Raw genomic sequence first — 21,169 nt, 5'->3', positions numbered from 1 at the left:
ACCTGAGGCTCTCAGTGACTTCTCTGGGTGGCAGGGGGATGATGGAGGCTGGGGAGCACAAGGTAAAGGGGGCAGACCCAGAGTGAGCTGGAGAAAGCATGAAAATATCGGATGTCAGGAAGGAATTGCTATTCCTGTGAGGGTGGGCAGGCCCTGGCACAGGTGCCCAGAGCAGCTGGGGCTGCCCCTGGATCCCTGGCAGTGCCCAAGGCCAGGCTGGACAGGGCTTGGAGCAGCCTGGGACAGTGGAAGGTGTCCCTGCCATGGCAGGGGTGGCACGGGGTGGGCTTCAAGGTCCCTTCCCACCCAAACCAGTCTGGGATTCTACGCAGCAAAAAAAAGTGTCAAAACTCTGAAAAGCAAATAAGAAAATATACAAGAGGGGAGATAAATATGCAAAGAAGGAACAGTGCAGACAATGGATAAACTGCCTTAAGAAAAACGCCTTGTATCTAATAATAATTGGAAAATCAACTGTTACACAGGAGGCTGCAGACCAGAAAAAGCCAAGGAAAGAAAGCACAATAGAAGCAGTGCCTCAAAATATCAGATTTTGTACATTTATGACACCAGCACATTCCAAAAAGGCAGACATTTTTTTTTACAGCTCTGACTAGCACCAGATAAGGAAAAAAAACAGGCAGAGGAACACAAACAAGCAGGAAATTGCATGGGAAGTCAACATCAATGCTCTGTGAACGAGCAGAGCTACAAAGGCTTCACTGCATTGTGCTGAGGGAGAAAGCAAACCCAGAGCTAAGCAAACAGAAATTAAAATTTTATGCAGAGTCTAGGGCAGTGTAAGACACAAACACACCAGAAAGGATATTTATCAGCCAAACAACACAGGAATCGTTACTTTCAGCAGTAAATTAAAGGATTGCTGACATGAAATCAGAGAGAAATATTCCATACAAACCCACAGGAGTGAAATGGGTAAGCAAACATAAAATATTCAGTCAGGATGATGCATCTACAGCAAGGGAGAAATCCTTTCTGCTACCCAGAACTGCAGCTATTGGTGTAACTTCAGAACCAAGAGTTCCAAAAGGGAACCAATCCCCCACACTTCCCTTTGCACTAAGAGAACCCTGAATGAGGCTGTGAAAATCTTGAATTGATGTCACAGAGCATCAACCACAGCAGCTGGGGCACAGGGGGCCTGGGAAACCCACCAGGAGCATTGCTGGGATCTTTCCAGGGAACTGTGGAACTGGGAAAGCACTGAGAGAGGTGCCCAGGGCTGCCCCAGTCCTGGCAGTGCCCAAGGCCAGGCTGGACAGGGCTTGGAACACCCTGGGATACTGGAAGGTGTCCTGCCCATGGCAGGGGTGGAACAAGATGGGCTTTAAGGTCTCTTCCAACCCAAACCAGTCTGGCACTCTCTGCTTCCATGGTTATTGGTGATTCCACGTCTCAGCACAAATACCAGGACTGGAGGGTTCACTGCTGGCCTTGCAGGTGAGAGCAAACTGATCCCCTGATCCCAGAGAGGGGAAGAGGAACTCAGTCAGGAGCACAGGAAAACCACCCCAAGCTGCAGGCTGACCCTCAGGGTGGACTTGGTTATGAGAGGTAAAAGTGACCCCAGCAGTGGCTTCGTACTGGCTGGAGCTGAAGTCTCCAAATCAAGGCTCTCCTGGGGCAGAAATCTGGGTGCTTGAACTGCAGTTTTGGGGCTCGTGACTCAGCCCTTGGGGCCTGAGCTCACATGTAGGTGTCAAGCAGGGATTGCCGAGACCTAGAGCTGGATCCCCTTCAAATTCACTCTTTAGGTCTCTGTAACTTCTGGAAATTGCATCCCTACACTCCCAGGATAGATTCTGATTACACAGCAGTTTCCTCTCAGTGTTTTTCCACCCATTCCCACTGAGTTCTGCCTGACTTGCATCAGTGTGATGGGAGGGAATTCTCAACTACTCAGCACTCACTGCTGTGCCTTCCTGGGGTGTAGCAGAGAAGCTTGGGGGGGGATTTGGAGCTGCTGTTGGCACTTTTCAAAGCAGATCAGTTACTGGGGGAATGCATGGTAGGGGCCAGAACAGCACTGTGCTGTCACCTTCCCTTCCTGGAACAGGAAAGGAAAAGCTTACAGCCTGGGAAGTTTAAGATTTTACACCAGACCCATCCAGCTGAGATTCCTTTTTTAATGGTTTGCTCTGAGAGCAAGGAAGCAGTCTGGAAACAGCCCAGGCAAGAGCAGTTTCACATTTGGACAGCAGCAAATCCCCTCCCCAGTGTCACAGTACCACAGAATCATGGAATCTTCAGAGCTGGGATGGACCCACAAGGATCACAGAGCCCAGTTTCTGATCCTGCACAGGACAACCCAGTGATCCCACCCTGTGCCCAAGACAAGAGCTTTGTCCAAACACTCCTTGATCTCTGTGCCAGATATTTTGCCTGTAGCTACATGAAAGATCCATTGCTCTGTTTTTATTACCAGCTTTGAGTACAAGTGTTCCTCTGGGCTCAGGAGCCTCCCTGAACTGTTTGCAGGTTCTTTCCCCACTCAGTGCAGATGGAGGAAGGTGTGCAGGGCCTTGCAGCCCTGGACATCACAAAGGCACCTGGGAGAGGGAGTGACCAGGTGCTCAGGTAGGGCTGGGAGGAGAAATGGGGAGCTGGGAGGGCTCCTGGTCCACCAGGAGAGCCAGGAAAAACTGCCTGCCCCAGGCCAACGTGGCACCACCATTGCTGGATATGTGGCTTCCTTGGGAAGCATTTCAGGTGTGCCCAGAGCAGTCCTTGGGAGCTGATCCTGACCCCATCATCTGTTCAGTAGGTTTCCAACAGAGATCAGGTCTTACCCCAGATGAAGACAACACTGTTCCCTCATAAACTGGAGTGGCCAGTAGGGTGGGAGGTGAGCTTTAATTCAATTTAAGGCAATGAATGCCCTTAGTGCCTTCCTAGGCCCTCCTCTGTGCTTGTTCTGCTTGCAGGCCCAGGGTCAGTGTCAGGGGGGCAAACACCAGCTGCACCCACTTCCTACAGCTCAGAACCACCTGGTCCCTCTCAGGGATCCTTTGTCCCCAGCTCCTGCCCCTTGTACCCCTTGCTGCTCACCGAGGGCTCTTGGGAAGAGCTGTCCCTGCAGGAAATAAGGCTCCCTCCCTCCCCAGGCACCTTTAGGGCCTATCCAGGACCCCATGAAAAAGGAAGAACCCATGCCCTGCCCAGCTGCACGCAGCTGTGTGGTGCCAGCCCTGGGGCTGGTGCACAGCCAGAGAAAAGCCTTGCTGGGCTCACTGGTTTCACTCCAAGGCTTCCCATCCTTCTCTCCTGCTGCCATTTTGGGGCTGTGTGGGCTGGTCCTGAGCAGAGATCAGAGCTGGCACATTCAGGCCCTGACCCAAGAGCCAGGAGGAGCCCCCAGCTCCAGCTGTGCAGAAATATTTGCCTCAATTGCAAAATCAAACCCAAGCTTCTTCTGACAAATCCATGCAGAAATTCCTTTTTCCTTTGGAAAAGAAGTAGGAGGGTGACAGAACCAGACACACGGATCTGTGACTATAAACTAAATTATTGATGTTCTCTTCTTGTGAGTCAAACTCTTTATTGCAGCTGAATGTTGGATTATGACAGCCAATGGTCTGTGCAGACTGTTCACTGCATTATTTATATCAATCATCTGAGCTACACCTTGTTCTCTTGATGGGGGCTCTTTCAGGGTTGAAAGATCACTGCAGAGATGTTTGCGGATAGTAATTAAAATAAAAATTCAATAATGAATAAAACAATAAGTAAAATATAAAAATAATAAATATAAAATATATAAAATCATTAATAAACTAAAATTAATTTCCATAGGACTTGATCCTTTCAAGGATCCTAATTTACAATAAATCCTTATATATGTGATTTTCCTTTTTTTTTTTTTTTGGTTGTTTTGTTTTGGGGTTTTTTTGGGTTTTTTTGTTTTTTTTTTTTTTTTACACACAGAATTGTCAAGGGATCAAGATTCCCATGAAAACAGCTGTGATTTACTCCCAATATGGAGTTCAAGCTGGGGGTTGGTTGCTTAGACACTGAAATGCCTTGAATTTCCTTCTCCTCTTTACAATTGCTTGTCAATCCATTGGGCACTGATACCTCCATGAATAATGAAGAAAAGGAAGATCATCACTGAAGTTCCAAGCTAAAATACTCAAACATGTACACATATAAATTTGCAGCATATTTTAACTAAATAACAAGTTAGTGACAAAGAGAGTGGGTAATTTATTGCTACACTTGAGGGTTAATTATTCAGATTAAATGGTTTAAGTGGGGTAACAATGGTATCTGTTTATTTGCAGTCATTTACCAGGCACTAGACAAGTTCTGGGCATGTTTTCTTCCTTTTAAGTAATCAATACCTCTCTTCTTTCTTTACCTTCATATTTACACCCAAGCCGGATTATTGGGAAGGGGGAAAGTTGGATAAAGCACCTAGAAAGGAAAGCCACAAGCAAATGCTTCAAACTTTACAATTCACATTTATTTTGAAAAAATGTTTTGTTAAAAATACTCCTACAAAGGCATTGGAGCAGCAGGTTTCTGTTTCCTTTATAAATACATCTGATTTATTTATTTATTTATTTCTTCTCAGTAACATCGAAAGACATCTGACAAAGCCAGGGAAGCCCTGGGCTGAATGGAAGACACATCCCTGTGTAACAAGGACCTGCACATGATCTCCCCATTCACAATTAAAAAAAAATACAAATACTGTCATGAAAAGTGTTCTGTTGTCCTCAGGGTCACGGCCAACACACAGAGAGAGCAGGAAGCCAGGGCTGGGGACACCCAGCTGATGGATCCTGGCACTGGTGGCAGGGCAGGGCAGGACACAGTGCTGACACCCCTGAATTTGGGTGGCTGCAGGACTCACCATTTCCCCCTCCCACTCTGCAATTCCTTCCAGAGCCCTGACCACGAGGCCAGAGCCTGGCAAAGGCTCCTCTCCCTGCAAACCTTCCCTGTGCCATCAGCAGCTCCCCCACAAACCTTCCAGGGAGGGACATTTTCCAGCAGATGCTGCCACATCATGTTCTGTGGGAGGACCCCATGAGCAGGTCACAGGAGCCAATGCCCTGATGGACAAGAGAATTCCCTGCCACATCTCCCCCAGCACCTCACTGTCACCTCACTGTCACCCCTCCCTTCCCTCTGGGACCTGCTTGGGATTTGTTATCTGAGCCAGGAAAAGATATTCCCTGCAAGGAGTCCTTTGGAATGGGAGCATGGACAGCTACCTTGGCTCTTCAGTTCCTCAGAAGCCCATGGGTAGATGTTGGCACAGGAAGGAAGTTTGGATACCTGTGCCCAGCTCATCCCCAGAGGAGGTCTCTGAGCTCCCAAACTCTTGTTTCCTGCTCCCCAGTGCTCTCAGACCACGGCTTGGGAAAGTGAGAAGGGTCATGCCTTTCTTTGGGACATGCTTGGAAGCACCAGGCTCATTTATCCATCAAGAACTGTGACTCCTCAGCTCTGGCTTCAGGGGCTGGAACACCCCCAGGCTCCCCAAACTTAAACCAAGGTCTCAAAGCACTCCCTGGGTAGACTGAGCTCCCATCAATCCAAAGAGCATGGCAGGGAGTGACACAAGGTCAGCAAAGCCCTTCCAAAGCAAGCCAGGAAGTACAAACTGTGTTCTAACACTGATGGATGTGCTCCTTCTCCCGTGGCAGGGCTGGAGCCTTTCCCCTGAATGTCCCAGGGAACACTGCCCAGGGGTCCTGACACACCAGACCTGCTCTCATACAACTTTCTGCTGCTTTATCCAGGAAGATCGGTGATGTGAGGTGGATGTTGCCAGAAAGAAAGGGAGGCAAAGGGGGGATTTTTAATGGGGACAGATGTAGCTAAGCAGAGGTTCCCTGCAGAGATGTGCTGGGCCAGCTCCAAGGAAGAGAATCCCTGGCCTTGGCCAAACCTGAACAAGCCATGGAGCCCTTCCATACTGGGGAGGGGACAAAGGGAGAGAAGCAGCAGAGACAGAGCGAGCTGAAGGTGGAGGACAAGCAGTGACAAAGAAAAGGGTGCAAGAGTCACAGGCTAAACAGTGAATGGAGAATTCACTGGAGGAGGGCACCCAACAGAAATCTCCAGTGCAGGGGCTGCGGATCCACAAAAGAAGCAGCAGATGCAAACCCCCATCTCTGATCCTTGATTTCTCCCCCTCCATCTCCAGCAGGATGGCAGGGGATGTGCTGTGATGTGGGGTCCTGGAGGATCATTCTGAAAAGGGGAGAAGCAAAGCCAGGACCCAGGCAGGAGAACCTGGGTGATCCAGGATGATACCCACAGGGATTGCTCTCCTTGGCAGGGCATCCACAGCAGCTCCTGCTTAGTGTCTCCAACTCTCACCCTCCAAGGGGGCTTTCCTTCCTCCCCTGCTCAAACCAGGCTTTTCTCTGCTCAGATCCCACTGTTGGATGGGACAGGAATGACCACACGTGCCTGTCCCTCTGCCCATGGCCGATCCTGGGCAGGGGGAGCTGGGCTGTTTCATTTGCCTCCACTGTTGAACAGCTTGAAAGAAAACTCTGGAGCTTGAGGGATGGATGGTCAGTGCTCCTACAGACCTGAGGGACCCAGCCACACCTGACAGCCTCACCCTGAGCAAGTCCTCACTTCAGAACCCTGGAGGATTTTGGGAACTCCTGCAATCTGAACTTTATTTCTCTGTACTTCAGAGAATGGCCAACATGAAACCCGCAGCCCTGAACCTTGGCTGTCTCACATGAGAGCTGGACTGTCCTTCACTAGAAGCTGGGATTTTTCTATGATCCCAATGCTCCTGGCATCCTAGACACAGAAACTGGGACTTTTAGAGGAAAAAAGAACCATGAGGGAGCTCATAAACCCATCCCTTCCTCCTGGAGACCAGATCCCAGGTGGGGCCAAGCAAGAAGCACTGATGCACCAACCTGTCCCTTCCCTGGTCCCCTACAGCTCACAAGGGTCTGCAAGGGCCAGAAATCCCTGCCCGTGCCAGAGACCTCTTCACTCATGGCAGACCAAGCAACGAAGGCTTTTAATGTCTGCATCTAAGTTGTCCCCAGGATATAAAGAACAAATTCATCTTCAGAGTTGGGCCAGCACTCAAAACCAAACCTTGCACGTAATCCCTGCCTGGATCTTGTGCTGGAGCACTCAACACTCAGTGTCTGCTCTGGGGCCACTCTGGGATTTCCCTGCACTCCTCCATCCAGCCCTGAGTTCCTCCATTGCACCAAGAGCTTTTTGCCCAGTTTAGAAGCTTGTGCCAGTCTCCTTTCCTGCATTTTAACCCTTGAGGAAGCTCTGACACGTCCATTTGGACTCATGGTGAGATTCCCACCCAACCAGCAGGTCACAAGGCTGAGCCAGCCAAGGCAGAGGGACAAATCTCAGTGTCAGAAACCTCTCTAGAGCAGGGGAAGGGAAGGACAGGCATCTCTCATACCCAGCACTCCTAAGGTTCTCCGGGTCATGAAAGAAGGTTTGAGGTAAGAATACTTCCACAGAGAGCTTCCACACCCAACACATGATGGATCACTCAGTCAATCTCTCTTTTTTTGTGCTTTTCCGGTTTGAGGCACTGATGTCCCACTGCACCCCTGAGCCCCAGGGATGCCTTGGGATACACAAGAAATTGGGAGGAGGAAGGAAGTGGTTTCCTCTGACATGGGAAGCCCTCTGGCCCCACACAGAAATCCTTCCCCAGAAACAGTGAAAATGGAAAATCAATGATGCTTGATGGAATGCTTGGGCTTTTAAGAGATGTAGAATGTGTCAGTCCCAAGAATACGATCAAATAAAAGAATTTCTGCAAGAATCCTGTTATACACCCTGTGCCCCCAGGCATCTGTGACCCAGAGAAACTGGAAGAGTTATTTTTGTGTCAAGATTAGTCTTTTAGCAGTTTGTCCAGTCACCTTTTGAATCCCAGAATGTTTTGGGTTGGAAAGGACCTCAAAGCTCATCCAGTCCCACCCCCTGCCATGGCAGGGACACCTTCCACTATCCCAGGCTGCTCCAAGCCCCATCCAGCCTGGCCTTGGGCACTGCCAGGGATCCAGGGGCAGCCCCAGCTGCTCTGGGCACCCTGTGCTGGGTCTCCCCTCTCTCACAGGGAAGAATTTCTTCCTAAAATCCAATCTAAACTTATCCTCCTTTAGCTTAAAGTCATCTCTCCTTTTCCTATCAATCCATCCAGTGCTGGCTATCCATGTTCCAGCCATGAGTTCCACCCTCCAACCACTGTGCCCTGTGCCAAGGAATATTCTGCTTCCCCTGCCTTCGAGCTGTTACTGTCAGAAACAGTGACTGCTGCTTTCTCACCTTTCTCACATCTTTTCTGATTTAAGGGCATGAAATTTTTATCATTGGGGTTTACCTCTGCCAGAGGTAACCAAGAATCAAAATCTATTTATCTTTTATACCTCACACAGACTTCTGGCTGTTACAGAAGCCCTGATCTGGCTGCACCTATCTGTATATTTAGTTCTTCATGTCTGTGTATCCCTTTTGAGTGGAGGAGAACAAAAGCATCTCCAGCATTTGCAGAGCCAGCACATCAAAAATTCACTGGCTCGTGACCTTGTGTGAAGGCTCCTGAATGCCAATATTTGATGGCAATCAGAGATTTCACATTTATTCTCCACCAGCAAAGGCCAAGCCAGGCTGTGGGTTTGCCACACCATCTGTCCCAGACTGGTGATTTTATCAACCTCCATCTCCCAACCCAGCCCACTCAGCCTGGAATCAGTGAGCTGGAAGTGCAGACCAAAGGCATTTTAGGGAAAAGGGGGATCTGACTGCCAGCTTCATCCTCAGGTAGAGTAATAACACACTTCCCCCAGTCCTCCTGGAATCCTGGGATGGTTTGGGTCAGAAGGGACCTTAAAGATCATCTTGTTCCAACTCCCTGCCATGGGCACAACTCTTCCTTGAACCCCTCCCATTAGTTTTTCATAACACAGCTGTTTGGCTCTTAAAGACAACATTTATTCCTTCCCTCCCAGACTTAGTTGGAATAACCAAAGGATATGGCACAACATCTGTGCAAGAGCTCCAGACCAACCCCAGAGGTAGAAGTTGAAGCTACAGTTGAGGCAAGTGAAGAATTCCTGAAGTTTACTGGAACGAAAGAGCTGGAATGGATCAACCAAGTGTTTGTTGTTCTTTTTTCATGAAGGCAAAATGGAGTTCCTGATAAAAAATGAGGCACGCAAGGCTGAGTGTGGTTTGTTTGCAGGGCTGGCAATGGGGCCACTGGGATGTCCCAAGGAATCAGACACAGTGGCACTGCTGCTGCACTCCTGCAGAGCTCACAGAGGAATTTCTTGCAGAATTTTAAAAGGAGAAAAAAAAGGGAGAGATACTGCTGAATAGGTTTTAAGACAGCAGGAATGCAGATTCAGGAAAAGATTTGTGGGGAGAGAGGACTTCTTGCTTCCAGTCCCAAATTTCTGCAAATAACATTTGTCAGTGGAGTTGGCAGGAGTTTACACAGGGACAGCAAGGAGGTAAATTCCAGGAAATATTTGGAGAGTGCAGGGAGTTTTCTAGGAGAGCACTGGAAGATTGGAACACATATGGAAGCAAACACAGGCCAAGGTTGTGTCCTGGGAAGGGCAAAGAATTACAAGAAGCAAAGACATCCTGAACAAGTTTAAATAAAAAAAGCCAAAACGTGACTGTAGATTAAAAAAGTTGAATCCTGTATGTGAAGAACTTGCAAATATGTCACATTTTTGAGGATGGAAAAAGACCTACATTAAATCAGCCTCGAGTTAGACATGCAGGAAAGAAGATGATTTACATTAAAACAATAAACTCCACTAAACCAAACCAGACAGCAGTGACACTTCCAGGACTCTGTTGTACATCCAAGGCAGTCCCAGATTTATTGCATCATCAGAGGATACAACTGTTAACGATGCAGCAGAGTTCAAGCCCTGACTCCAGGGTTTATATAAATCAGCCTGGCAAATATAACAAGAAGTTTCCTCAGCTGCTCAAACCCTCCAAGAGGTTCTCTCTCCAGGCCACTGCTAATCCACAGCCTGGGTGAGGATTCCTGGGAAAGAACCTTTCCTTCAACCCAAATTCCAAGAACAGTTCAGGGAGTGTGGGAAAAGCCCTGTAGTCCAGCCAGCAGCTGATGCTGATGAAGGTCCCTCAGCTCAGCTCAGCTCAGGCCAGGAGGGAGTTGCTCTGGGTAGTGCTCATTAGCCAATGCAGGGAGCAGGATCCTGCTTTGGGGAAGGGCTCACAGGAGCCAGCAGTCCCTGTGGGCTGATCTTGCAAGGCAGAGCTCACAAGGATGAAGCTCTGCTGTGTCCCCAGCCCCTGCCCTGCACGTGGCTCTCCCTCACCATGAGCTGACCCTGCTGGCCAACTGCAGTGGAGCCACGGGATGGATCCCAGTCCCCCCTGGGATTAGAGCACTAAAGGAAGCCTGCAGCAGGGGGGAACCCTGGGACAGCCACGTTTATCTGGGGCACATGGAAGCCCCAACACGGGTTGCTGCCTTTGGGAGCTGCTGCTTGGCAGTGAGGATGTTATGGAGAGGAGAAGCTCCTCAGCTGCTGCAAAGCACAAATCCCCACTAATTCATGAAAGGCAGTTCTGAGGGTTTGCTGGGGAGGAGAGCAGATCCTTTAGGGATCCTTTAGGGAGGGGATGTGCAGCTCACAGTGCCCTGTTTTGTGTCCCCACAGCCACTAGGACAAGTGACTCCTCATGGCACTGCTGTGTCTTACAGGGCTGTTTTTCCTCTCTCCTTCACAGCCCTGGGCTGTAACTCCAGCAAATGGGCTGGTGGCAACAGCTGGAAATGACCCACAAAACATATTTTAACTTTTTACTGTCCACATATGCTTTGCTTCCTCTGCTCTGCCCTGTCATGCTCTGCAAGATTTGAACTTATCACTGTCCAACCCACTGAGAACTTCCAAGCTGCTCAGCATTCCCACTGAATGCCATCCACAGGCTGATCCTCAGCAGGAAATGGGAAGGGGAGAAGGGAAGGGCTGGGAGGTAGCTTGAAAGGTACAGGTGAAATGTGAAAATTGCAATAAGCTGCCTGAAAATCTCCATGTGATGATTTTTGTTACGTACCCACACATGCACACATGCACATGCACAACAGCATTTCACAGTGTCAATGTTAGCAAGTGCCTTTTCCCCTTTTCCCCTTGGAACACGCCGAGTTTTCCATCAGACCCCATTTGGTAGCAGTACATTGGAGACCCATGAAATAAATATGTCATTGTCACTCCAGTGCTCTGCCCTCACTCTGCAGCATGTGCCAGAGGCGTTTACAACCAAAGCACTTGACAGGAACTCGGTTCCTCGTGCTCCCAGGAGAGCTGAAGGATACAGAAAACTGCAGTGTTTTCTGGACCATGCCTGTTATAGCCCAGCTCTCCATTAGTCCTACACAGCCAAACACAGATGTCACAGCTGTGTCTGGTACAGACAGATGGGAAGGTGTTACTTTTAGTACCACCACCACCGTGTGATTTTTGGTCAGAAGAAGAGACAAGGATGTGCTTTCTCTGTCCTGCAGATGGCTGCCACAGCTCTGGGGCTGTGGCACTGGGACCTGTCCTTCACAGTGGGCTGGGTCTGGCAGGTAGATGTGTCTGAAGCAGCCAGCGAGGAGATTCAGTGCATTGAGACAAAATGTCTCCAAATGAAGAAGACCTGAAGTGCCCTTCCAAGGCCTGGGTGGCTCTGCAGGGATGCTGCCTGGGCATTGCTCCTCCTTAGTGTCTGCAGAAATGGAGGGGGTGGCAGAGAACAGTCAGGAATTGTCTGGGGAGGACAAGTGAGGGGCATCATGTGCTCCTTCCACATGGCTGCCCCACAGGAATCTGCTGGTGAGTTTTGTAGGCAGAGCTGTCCTGGCAGAGCTCTGGGGCACGAGGTCACTCCTGGCTGTGGCTGGACATTGGCACAGCACCATCCTGCCCCCACCCTGCACTGCCATCAGAGAGCTTCACTTGCCTTTGGGGCACTGACAACTGCTCCTTGTCAAAGCACAGCAGCCACAGTGTGGGACAGACACCAGGGGAGGCTCCCACACCACACTGGGACTGGGCACACCTGGGAGCTCCTGGTTTCCCTGTGTGCCCTCTGCAAACACTTCCTGTGGTTTAGTCAACTCCAGTGATTTTTTATGTCCTTTCAAAGCTGAGCCCATCACCTGACCTGGAGCAAGTGCTTTTTGGATACAAAGGCATTCCAAGTATCCCTTTGGATACACAGGCTAAACCAGGCTGGATTTGGGGCAGAGCTGCCCATCCAGGTACCACCTGCACAGCCCAAGCCCCTCTCTCCACACCACTCTGTGCCACCTGCCAGCCATGCAGGGAGATGCTGGGGCTGTCCCAGGGGATGCCCTGTGGGCACTGAGCTCAGGACAGGACCCTGGCACCCAGCACACACCTCCTGCCAGGTTCCCATCACTACAGGCAAGCCCAGAGCTGCAAACCCAGGGCTGGGCTGGATGCAAATATAAACACAACACTGCACTAGAGATTTGGATTAACAGGGGCTGGAGGGACAATTGAAAAGCCCCTGGGCTGGAGCACCTAACCCTGGGACAGGGCAAGAGCTCAGGAGAGAAGTCTCACTTGCAGGGACTGCTCTGATGCCACTCACAAGGGCTTTGTTGGATCTGGTCTGGCAGCAGAAAATGCTAGAAGTATTTAATAAAGGGCCTCGTATTTTACAAGCAGTCTGGGGAGATGATGTCTGGCCACAGAGGTCTAGACAGCTTGGGATTTTCATCCACAGCAGACACACTTCCTCTTGGATTCAGCTCCTGGAAAATACAGCCAGGCAGCTCCCAGTGAACGTGCCTTCAACACTCCTTGCTGCCAAAAACAAGAGGAGGAGCCCAGGAACGACATGGCAATGGCAGACAAGGGCTTGTAAACACCAGTCCTGAGGCCATGCCCAGGACATGGGTGGGAAAATGCCACGTGTGGAATGCTTCAAAGGATGCAAGGTGGTGCTGGGCACAGAGAACAACCCCATTCTCATCTGCACCTCCCTGCGCTCAGCTGGTGGCATTCACACATCCCAAAGACCTGGTCAGTAACTAAAGAATTTTTTTTCAGTTATTTACAAACCCATTGATTGATTCAGCTTCACCCACAGCATTTTGCCTCTGGAGAGCTGGGATTGGAGTTTTTGCTGTCCCAGGCTCTCTTTGACGTGAGGGGCTGAGCCTGAAGCTGCATCACCCAACGAAGAGACAGAGTCCCCAAGGCACAGGGCCCACCTGCACAGCCTGGCACCTGCAGGGACCCATCCCCACCTGGACATAACACAATCCCCTCTCCAAAATGCTGTGCCATGAGCTCCTCTGAGAGGGCTGGGCTTGCCCTGCCTTTCCCATGCACCAATCCAACACCTTCCTCAGCAGCCAGACACTTGCAAAGGGCTCTGAAGCCACCTGTGGAGTCATCATTCCCTCACAAAACCCCTCCACCCTCCCACATTTCCCTCCCAACCCCCTTGTGATGCTGCTCACCCCCGAGTTGAGCTGGTGGCCATTTCACTTTGGCAAACACCTGGAACCCCAACAGCCACAAACATCTGTCATGCCATGACCAATTGGAAAGAACAAATAAGCAAACGGGAGGAAATGTGCATATAAAAAACCTTTTTCTCCTGGCATATGGTCAATAAGCTGCAATTTTTCCTTCCAGAGGGAAGGGATTTGAGTTCTTGGATGATATGATGCTTGGAGATGTCATTTCTTTTTCATTAAAAAAAACCAAACCCCCAACCAACCGCAAATTTCCAACCCCAAACTCACAAACTGATGTTAACAAAACAATGTAAAAGGACAAATCTCCCAACAATGACAACCGAAAAATAAAGGTACACGTCAGCATTTGTAATCAAAAACTACTACATACTGTACTTGGGAAGTCTTCTGGGAAAAGATCATTGGCATCTAGAAAGGATATCACTAAAGTCTTGAGCAATGATATGTATGAGACACGATGCCATTGGAGGGTGGATGGACGGACCCTTAGGAAACTGTCACTCACAAAACTGTTCCATGACAAGAGAAAATAAGAGATGTAAAAAGGATTGGTTTTCCCCATCCCCACCCCCCCAGGCGTTACAGATTCCTTCTCATTTGTCGGAAACAGCCTCCTCTAGTCTTAGTTTATTTGTTGTGGTTTTGTTTTTTTTTTTAAAAAAAAAAAGTCTTCAGCTTTTGAAAGAGTCCATCAGTTTCTGAGATGCACTTGGTTTCACAGCACCAAAGAGCTTCAGCTCTCCCCCTCTGATCTGCTCACAGGAGCTCTGGGGAAGGGCCTGGCTCACAGCATTCCCAGAGCCCAGGGGAGGAAGAGATGTGCTTCTCGTGGCCTTTCCTTGCATTCCTCTTCCTGGAGAAGTCCCACTGCTCCAGAGGTGCCTGGGTCCAGCTGCAGCAGCCTTGTGCAAGAGGAAACACGAAGCTGCTCTTTTCTCTTCCTTTGGAGACTCCCATTGGTCTTGGAGCCCTTTTCAAGAATGCAATTGCTTTATTATTATTTAAAAATATTTTGTAGTTTGTTTGTTTTTTTCAAAATAGTTGTCTTTTTTTTTGTTCCCTTTTTCCATTGCTTAAATTCTAGAAGCTCTTGGCAACTTCTCATTGTTGAGGACGGGGTGTTCCCTCCTGCTGCCGTGATCCTCAGAGCAGCTGCCTGTCTCTGGTCCATGCAGAACACTCAGGAACTGGAGCTTGGACATACAGGGGCAAAGGGGGGCAGGGCCTTGAGGAGGAGGAGGACAGGCAGCTATCAAACCTCCACAGACTGGATTTGGTTCATCTGTGCTCTCATCACCTGGATACTGTTCAGAATTTTCTTCTGGTGTCCTGCTAAAGTGACCCCGACTCGCAGAATGTCCCTTTGGGAGGAAAGGAAACAAAAACAAATATCAGGAGGTATTTTCTCAAAGCAGAACAAGATCATAGACGGTATTTAAAATTATCTTTAAGGTCCCTTTCAACCCAAACCATTCTGGAATTCTGTGATTCTATGATTCCCTGATTCTGTGAGTCCATGAGAATGGTATTTAGAGAGCTGAAGTATCCACAGATTTCTTTCATGAATGCAACAAACAGATGCCAACCTTGTGAAATCTCTACTCTTTCACTTTTTCCTGCTTATTGTCCAATCTTTGCACTTTCTACCTACCTGCAGCACCCTCAGAGTCCTGAACCTCAACAGAGTGTGAAACAAAATGCCACAGGCTCTGCTTTCTGCTTCTGAGTCAATTTGTCTTAAAATTTTTACCCATGTACTGTTTTGGATTTTCTTTCATTTTGTGACACACTAACCCGTTTTTCCTACCCCTGGAGACACAGGACAGGGATGTGCTGCCCCTCTTCAGTGTAGATCTGACTCCCATGTGCAGATGATGCTGTTCTTGATGCTTTTCCTTTGAGCTGATAAGACCATGAAGTGATCAATTTTTGCACTTATCCTTTTGTTAAATCATGGTGATCTCATTTTTGGACAGCTTCTATTTTTTATAGATTTAGACATCTGAGAGAGATCAAAGTCATGCCGAGAGCAGGAGTGTGGCACTAAATTGGTCCTGTCTGTGTCTCCAGCTGAGTTTGCTCTCATCTCCCCCTTGGCAAATAAACCTCAGTCATGAAATCTTCAGATCTTCCTCTTCCCATCAGGGGATGGGAGGCCACGTGACCCAAACCTGACTTGGAGGAATTTCAGGTGCCTTTTGTCCTTGAGTGTTAGGAACAGACGTTTAAGGGGAAGAGTAGCAAAATCTTTGCCATGTTTGGAGTGGAGGTTATTGGACAAAGAAGGGTAAAGGAGAGCTCCAAAGGGTGGAAAAAATTCTTCACTCATGTCTATAAACCAGAATAAGACTGTAGCTCTGCACAACCCCATGATTCCAAGCCTTCTGCCCTGGACATTAAATATTTGATTGGATACTGGGAGGGAATTCTTTGCTCAGAGGATGAACAAAGAATTCCCTCCCAATGGTGAGGATGGTGAGGATGGTGAGGATGGTGAGGGCCTGGCTCAGGCTGCCCAGAGAAACTGTGACTGGCCCTTTCCTGGAAGTGTCCAAGGCCAGGCTGGATGGGGTTTGGAGCAAGCTGGGATACTGGAAAGTGTCTTAAAGCCCACGGCTTTAAGAGGAGCTTTAAGGTCCCTTCCAACTCAAATGGATCTCTTGAAAGATAATTGGATGTCCCAGGTGTCCCAGCCTGCAGACAAGCCAGTGAGAACCCTTTCCAGCAGGTCAGTGTTGAGACCATGTGGATTTGGGGAACTGAGTCAGTTTTCAGGAAACATTCACACTCTCCTGGCTCTCCAAATTTGGATGAACCAGCAGCTCCACTGACATTCCAATCAGCTTCTGCAAAGGCCAGTGAACATCAGGGAGTGGTGTCAAGTCCTGTTACACCACAATTTTCCAAGGAAAAAGGAGTTGGACTGTCCTTTCCATTGTACATTCAGCCAAGCAGGTGAGGAATGTGGAATGGAAGTCTGCCAAAACTAGTGGGACATGAGCTGAGGATGCCCTTGGAATTGTGGTGAAGGCTCTTGGAGAGGACTTGAGGGACATGGTAAGGGATTGGGAGAATTGGCATTTAAGGGACACCGAGGATGTCTGTGAAAGAACAGCCAGCATTAGCTGGATTGTCTGCATCCTGCCTGCTGTCAGATATTGCAAAGAGCAGAACTCAGGCAGGGGTGGGTTGTGGTCTGATACCTCTCTTTGATCTAAGTTCTTCCCTACCCTTCAGATTTTGTGGACTCTCTCTCTTTCTGTTGTATAAACCCAGCCAATACTGTGACAAAATCATCCCCAGGGCCTTGGGATTGCACCACAGATGTCCCCAAACAGTCAGAACTGCCATGGGAACTTCCCAGCAGCAAACAAGAACAAAAAGCCAGAGAAAGTCATAGTGGCTGTTTGAGTGAATGGATTCTGACTCACTGGTAAATTTAAGCATCTGGATTTAAGCACAAATCCAAAAACCTCCCTGGCCACCAGGCTCAGAGACATTGCAGCCCTTACAGATGGCTCTAATGCTTGGCCCTTTCTGAGGGCTTCTGGAGATACCTGCAGCCAGCCACAAATCTTTCAGTAGAGGCATCAAAGTCCCAGCCAGCCCCAAGGGATTTCAAAACCCTCCAGAAGTGGGATTTCAGCTGCCTGATTTCTCTGAAGAACTTGCTACGGATCAGGTGCTGATTGTCACTTGTCAATTGTCACTGCAGGATAATTTTTGTAGATGCAGGACATTTTTAGTGGATGCAGCACAAATTGAAACCACCCCCCACAAGGGGATCTTATCAAGGTGTGTGAGGAGATGTGGCAGAGGCTGCAGCCAGGCTCTGCTCCACGTGGCACAGCAACAGGATGAGAGGCAATGGGAAGAAATGAATGCCCAGAAAGATCCACCAGAACATGAGGAAGAACTTCTTTACTGTGGGGGTGGAACAGACTTCCCAGAGAGGGTGTGAAATCTCTTTCCACAGAAGTAATTCTGAGTGAGGAGCTCTAGAAGCTGAGCAGGAAGGTTGGACTGGATGACCTCCAGTGGTCCCTTTCAACTGTAACCACGCTGTGATTCTGCCTTTCTAAGGCAGAACTTTGCACCATGCTTGTCTCCATCAATACATCAGCCATCCAAGAGGAGTGCAGAGTTCAGAAGTGCTCTGGAGAGTTGTGTGATGCCAGTCTGAAATCTCAGTTTGTCCCATGAAGGGGTTTGGACACCCTTGGCGGGGGTGTTCATTTTCACAGAGTGGTAGTGGGGAGAGGAATTCTGCAGGTGCAGAGTGACAGACACATGGTCTGGAGACTGAATAGATTAGAAGTGGCTCCACAAAGCAACAATTCTATAAAAATAAAACTACATCATATGAAAATAAAATCGAATTCAATACCAATTGTTGCAAAACTGCTGGGACTTTTCCTTGTGCTTTGGGACTCAAAGCCTGGGCACTTACTCTACAGTCATCTGAGATACTACATCAAAGGTGGTGAAACCAGCACTGGCAAAGCTCTCCTTGTACTGGCTCATCTTGATGGCATCCAGCCATTCATCCACAGTGTTGAAGCTGGTGTAATCCGGGATTGTGCGGTCAAGGAGGGGGAGGTTCATCCTGAAACACAGAAATGGGCAGTGACAGACCAAGAGCTGCAAGCACAACTGTTCCTGACCCTCCAGCAGCTGAGGCACAGCATCAGCATCACTCACAGTGCAGACACTGCCCTGTAGTGTGGAATTCCACCCAGAAATCACTGTTCTGCCAGGGAAGGATTGTGCAGAACATCAGGGAAGCCCTTCTGGATCAGTTCCTGCAGGAGAGTCAGGAGCCATCAGAGATGATGGGATGCAGCTTTAAATCCTGGCTGCTCACAGGGAGAAAGCTCATTCTTGTACAGGGGCAGTGCTTCCCACAAACTGGTGCAACCCACCCAGCCCAGGGAAACTCCACATTGCCTCAGGGGCCTTATCTGCTCCCAGTGCAGTGGGACTGGAATACCAGAACAATCCCACCACCCCAGCATCCCCATGTACATGAAACCAAGGTGCTTCTCTATGTGCAGAATGCACTATCCAAGAGCTGCCTGTGCCCACCAGAGCAGCCCAAGAAGAGAGACCTTGACATCTGTATCCCTGTTCTGTGGATGTCCCAAGCCTGGAAGTGTCCAAGGCCAGCTTGGATGGGGCTTGCAGCAACCTGGGATAGTGGAAGCTGAGCCTGCCCATGGGAGGGGTTGAATGAGGTGGGCTTTAAGGTCTCTTCCGCCCCGAATTGTGATTCTATGATCTTTTAATACTCTCCCTATAAAGGATCAAACACAGGCCAAGCTCTAAAGAAGCTCCTGAGAGGTGCAGGGATGGTGCCACCAGGACCCAGAGGACACCAGACCTGTTCAGAGGAGCCAAAGGACAAGGGGAGGACAGAGACACATACCCAGAGGAGAGAGGTGCCATGGCTTTCAGGCTGTTTGGATTTCGGATCATTTTATCCAAGGTGTTGACAATTTGCCCAAATTTGGGCCTATGGTTCCGATCCTTCTGCCAGCAGTCAAGCATCAGCTGGTGAAGGGCATTTGGGCAGTCCATGGGTGGTGGCAGCCGATAGTCCTGCTCAATGGCATTTATCACCTGCAGGAAGAGAAAGAGGCATCAGTACAGCTGTAATAAAACCTATTTAATTCATAATGTGCCTTTTCTTGGATCCTGAGGGTGACTGACATGACTGATCCTGCAGCCTGTACTCACTGCTGCCTTCCCATCTCGTGCCCACCTCACACTGTAACTTCCACCCCTCAGCAGGTCAGGTGAGGTGTGAGGTGTCCTGGGAGGTGCCACCAGCTTTGGTCAGTACTCCAGCCTGGGTGGCTGATTGTCAGGAGCAGTGTCCTGATCTGGGGAAAGGAGCATCCCTGTTGCCCTGACAGGATGTGTGATCCCACAGCTGCAGGCAGGGGAGTCAGAGATGGCATCATGCTTTCCTTGGACACAGCATAACAGCTTGCTGGGAAAACATCTCCATCCAAAGAAGGGGGGTGAGTTACAGACAGGGAGCCTGTTCCTGTGTTTTCCATCCCCCAGTGGTGTTTTGTGCTCCTGACACAAACCAGCTCGTCCAGGTGACAGGGTTGTGCCTTGGCGTGGGTGGCTCAGTCAGCAGAAACAGATGGATCTTTCTGCAGGCCTGTGCAAGTGCAAAACAGCATGGGGAGGACTCAGACCCCAGTCAGCAGAGCCAGGCCCAGGAGAACTCGGTTGCAGTGTGCACAGAAGAGCTGCAGCACACCTTGACAAAGCTACATTACACCTCCAGGCTCATCCAAAAAGGCTTTGGTCAATCCTTACTGCTCCACACAATCCCGGAAAATGTCTGGTCTTGCAATGTCCACAAGGACTGGGGGATCTTCTGGAATGGAACAAGGGCTGGAGAATCTTCTTCAAGGGGAACTCCACCTCCCTGCCACTCTGCACCTGCAGCCCTCAATCCTCTCCTGGGTGACAAACGAGGATGAAGCTGCTCCACTTCTTCCAGGAACATCTGTTCCTCTGACAGGGGCCTGTATAGGCAGGATTCTCCTGCCTCCTTGGCCACACACAGCACAGGCACTGAAGGATGAGCAGAAGGAGCCTTGAACACCAGAGATGGGCTCGTGCATGGCAACAAAACCCAGAAGGACGGACAAAAACCAGAACTCAGGATACTGCAGAAATCAGGAGCAGATCTCAAAATGACAAAGTCTCCATGGGAATGATGGACAAGGGAAGGAAGAGTGCCAGAACCTCCCTCAGGAATCCTGAGGAAGAACCTCCATGTCTCTGGCTATTCTCACCATGGGAACAAGGCTGCCATGGCTTTGTCCAGCCATGTCTTGCACAATTCCAAAGAGAGATATTCCTGGTGGGATTCCCTAGGGCTGTGCCCCCATCCTGGTGAAGTCTAGACATACTCGTGGTGGTGGACATATTGTTGAGTAGGGACACTACACAGAGAAAATTAAGGATACTGGGAATGGGAACGGGAGAGAAGCAGGGAAGAGCTGGTGGCTGATCCATGCCAAACAATCCAGTGTGTGAGATGGGCATCTGGCAGGGCTTGAGATGGTCTGTGGCTCCAGGCAGAGAATGGACTGGGAGGTGCTGCAGGCACTGTTGTGTATGACCAAGGTGCTGGACAGGCTGACCTGAGACACGGGGCTGGCACTGCAGCTGCCAAAATTTGCCAGATGGAAGAGACCTCCCCCAGTTCTGCTGCCCTGGCTGGACATAGTGGTGGCCCCATGGGGCCTGTGAAGGTCTGACCAAAGGTAACTCCTCTACAAATCCCTGACAGGAGGGTGGAGCTGGGGAGTGCTGGTCTCTTCTCCCAGGTAACAAGTGGCAGGACTAGAGTAAATGGCCTCAAGTTGTACCAGGGAAAGTTTGGATTCAACAGGAGAGAAAGGGCTGTCAAGCATTGAAACAGGCTGTGCAGGGAAATCATAGGGAGTCACCATCCCTGGAAGGCTTCAAAAGGTGTATGGATGTAGCACTTGGGCATGTGTTTAGGGTGAATATGGCACCCAATGATGGCATCTAATTGATGGTTGGACCCAATGAACTCAGAGCCTTTTCCAGCCTCAAGGATTTCATGGCTACTGA

At 49.5% G+C, this 21,169-nt stretch overlaps 1 protein-coding gene across 4 annotated transcripts in view; it reads right to left on the bottom strand.

The window, feature by feature from the left end:
* Positions 1–9,836: 9,836 nt before the first annotated feature.
* The window catches only part of EPHB2 (EPH receptor B2), a 136,458-nt gene continuing 125,125 nt past the window's right edge, over positions 9,837–21,169 (bottom strand). For all 4 annotated transcript variants that reach the window (XM_077190107.1, XM_077190108.1, XM_054647644.2 and 1 more), the window contains exons 14-16: positions 18,969–19,162; positions 17,994–18,149; positions 9,837–14,904 (exon numbers count right to left, since the gene is read on the bottom strand). In XM_077190107.1, coding sequence (XP_077046222.1) covers positions 14,796–14,904; positions 17,994–18,149; positions 18,969–19,162 — 459 coding nt within the window. In that variant the 3' untranslated portion in view covers positions 9,837–14,795. The remainder of the gene's footprint in view (positions 14,905–17,993; positions 18,150–18,968; positions 19,163–21,169) is intronic.

Source organism: Agelaius phoeniceus, chromosome 24 (assembly GCF_051311805.1).
Source record: "Agelaius phoeniceus isolate bAgePho1 chromosome 24, bAgePho1.hap1, whole genome shotgun sequence".
NCBI classification, from domain to species: domain Eukaryota; kingdom Metazoa; phylum Chordata; class Aves; order Passeriformes; family Icteridae; genus Agelaius; species Agelaius phoeniceus.
This window is presented reverse-complemented; position numbering and strand designations above follow the sequence as displayed.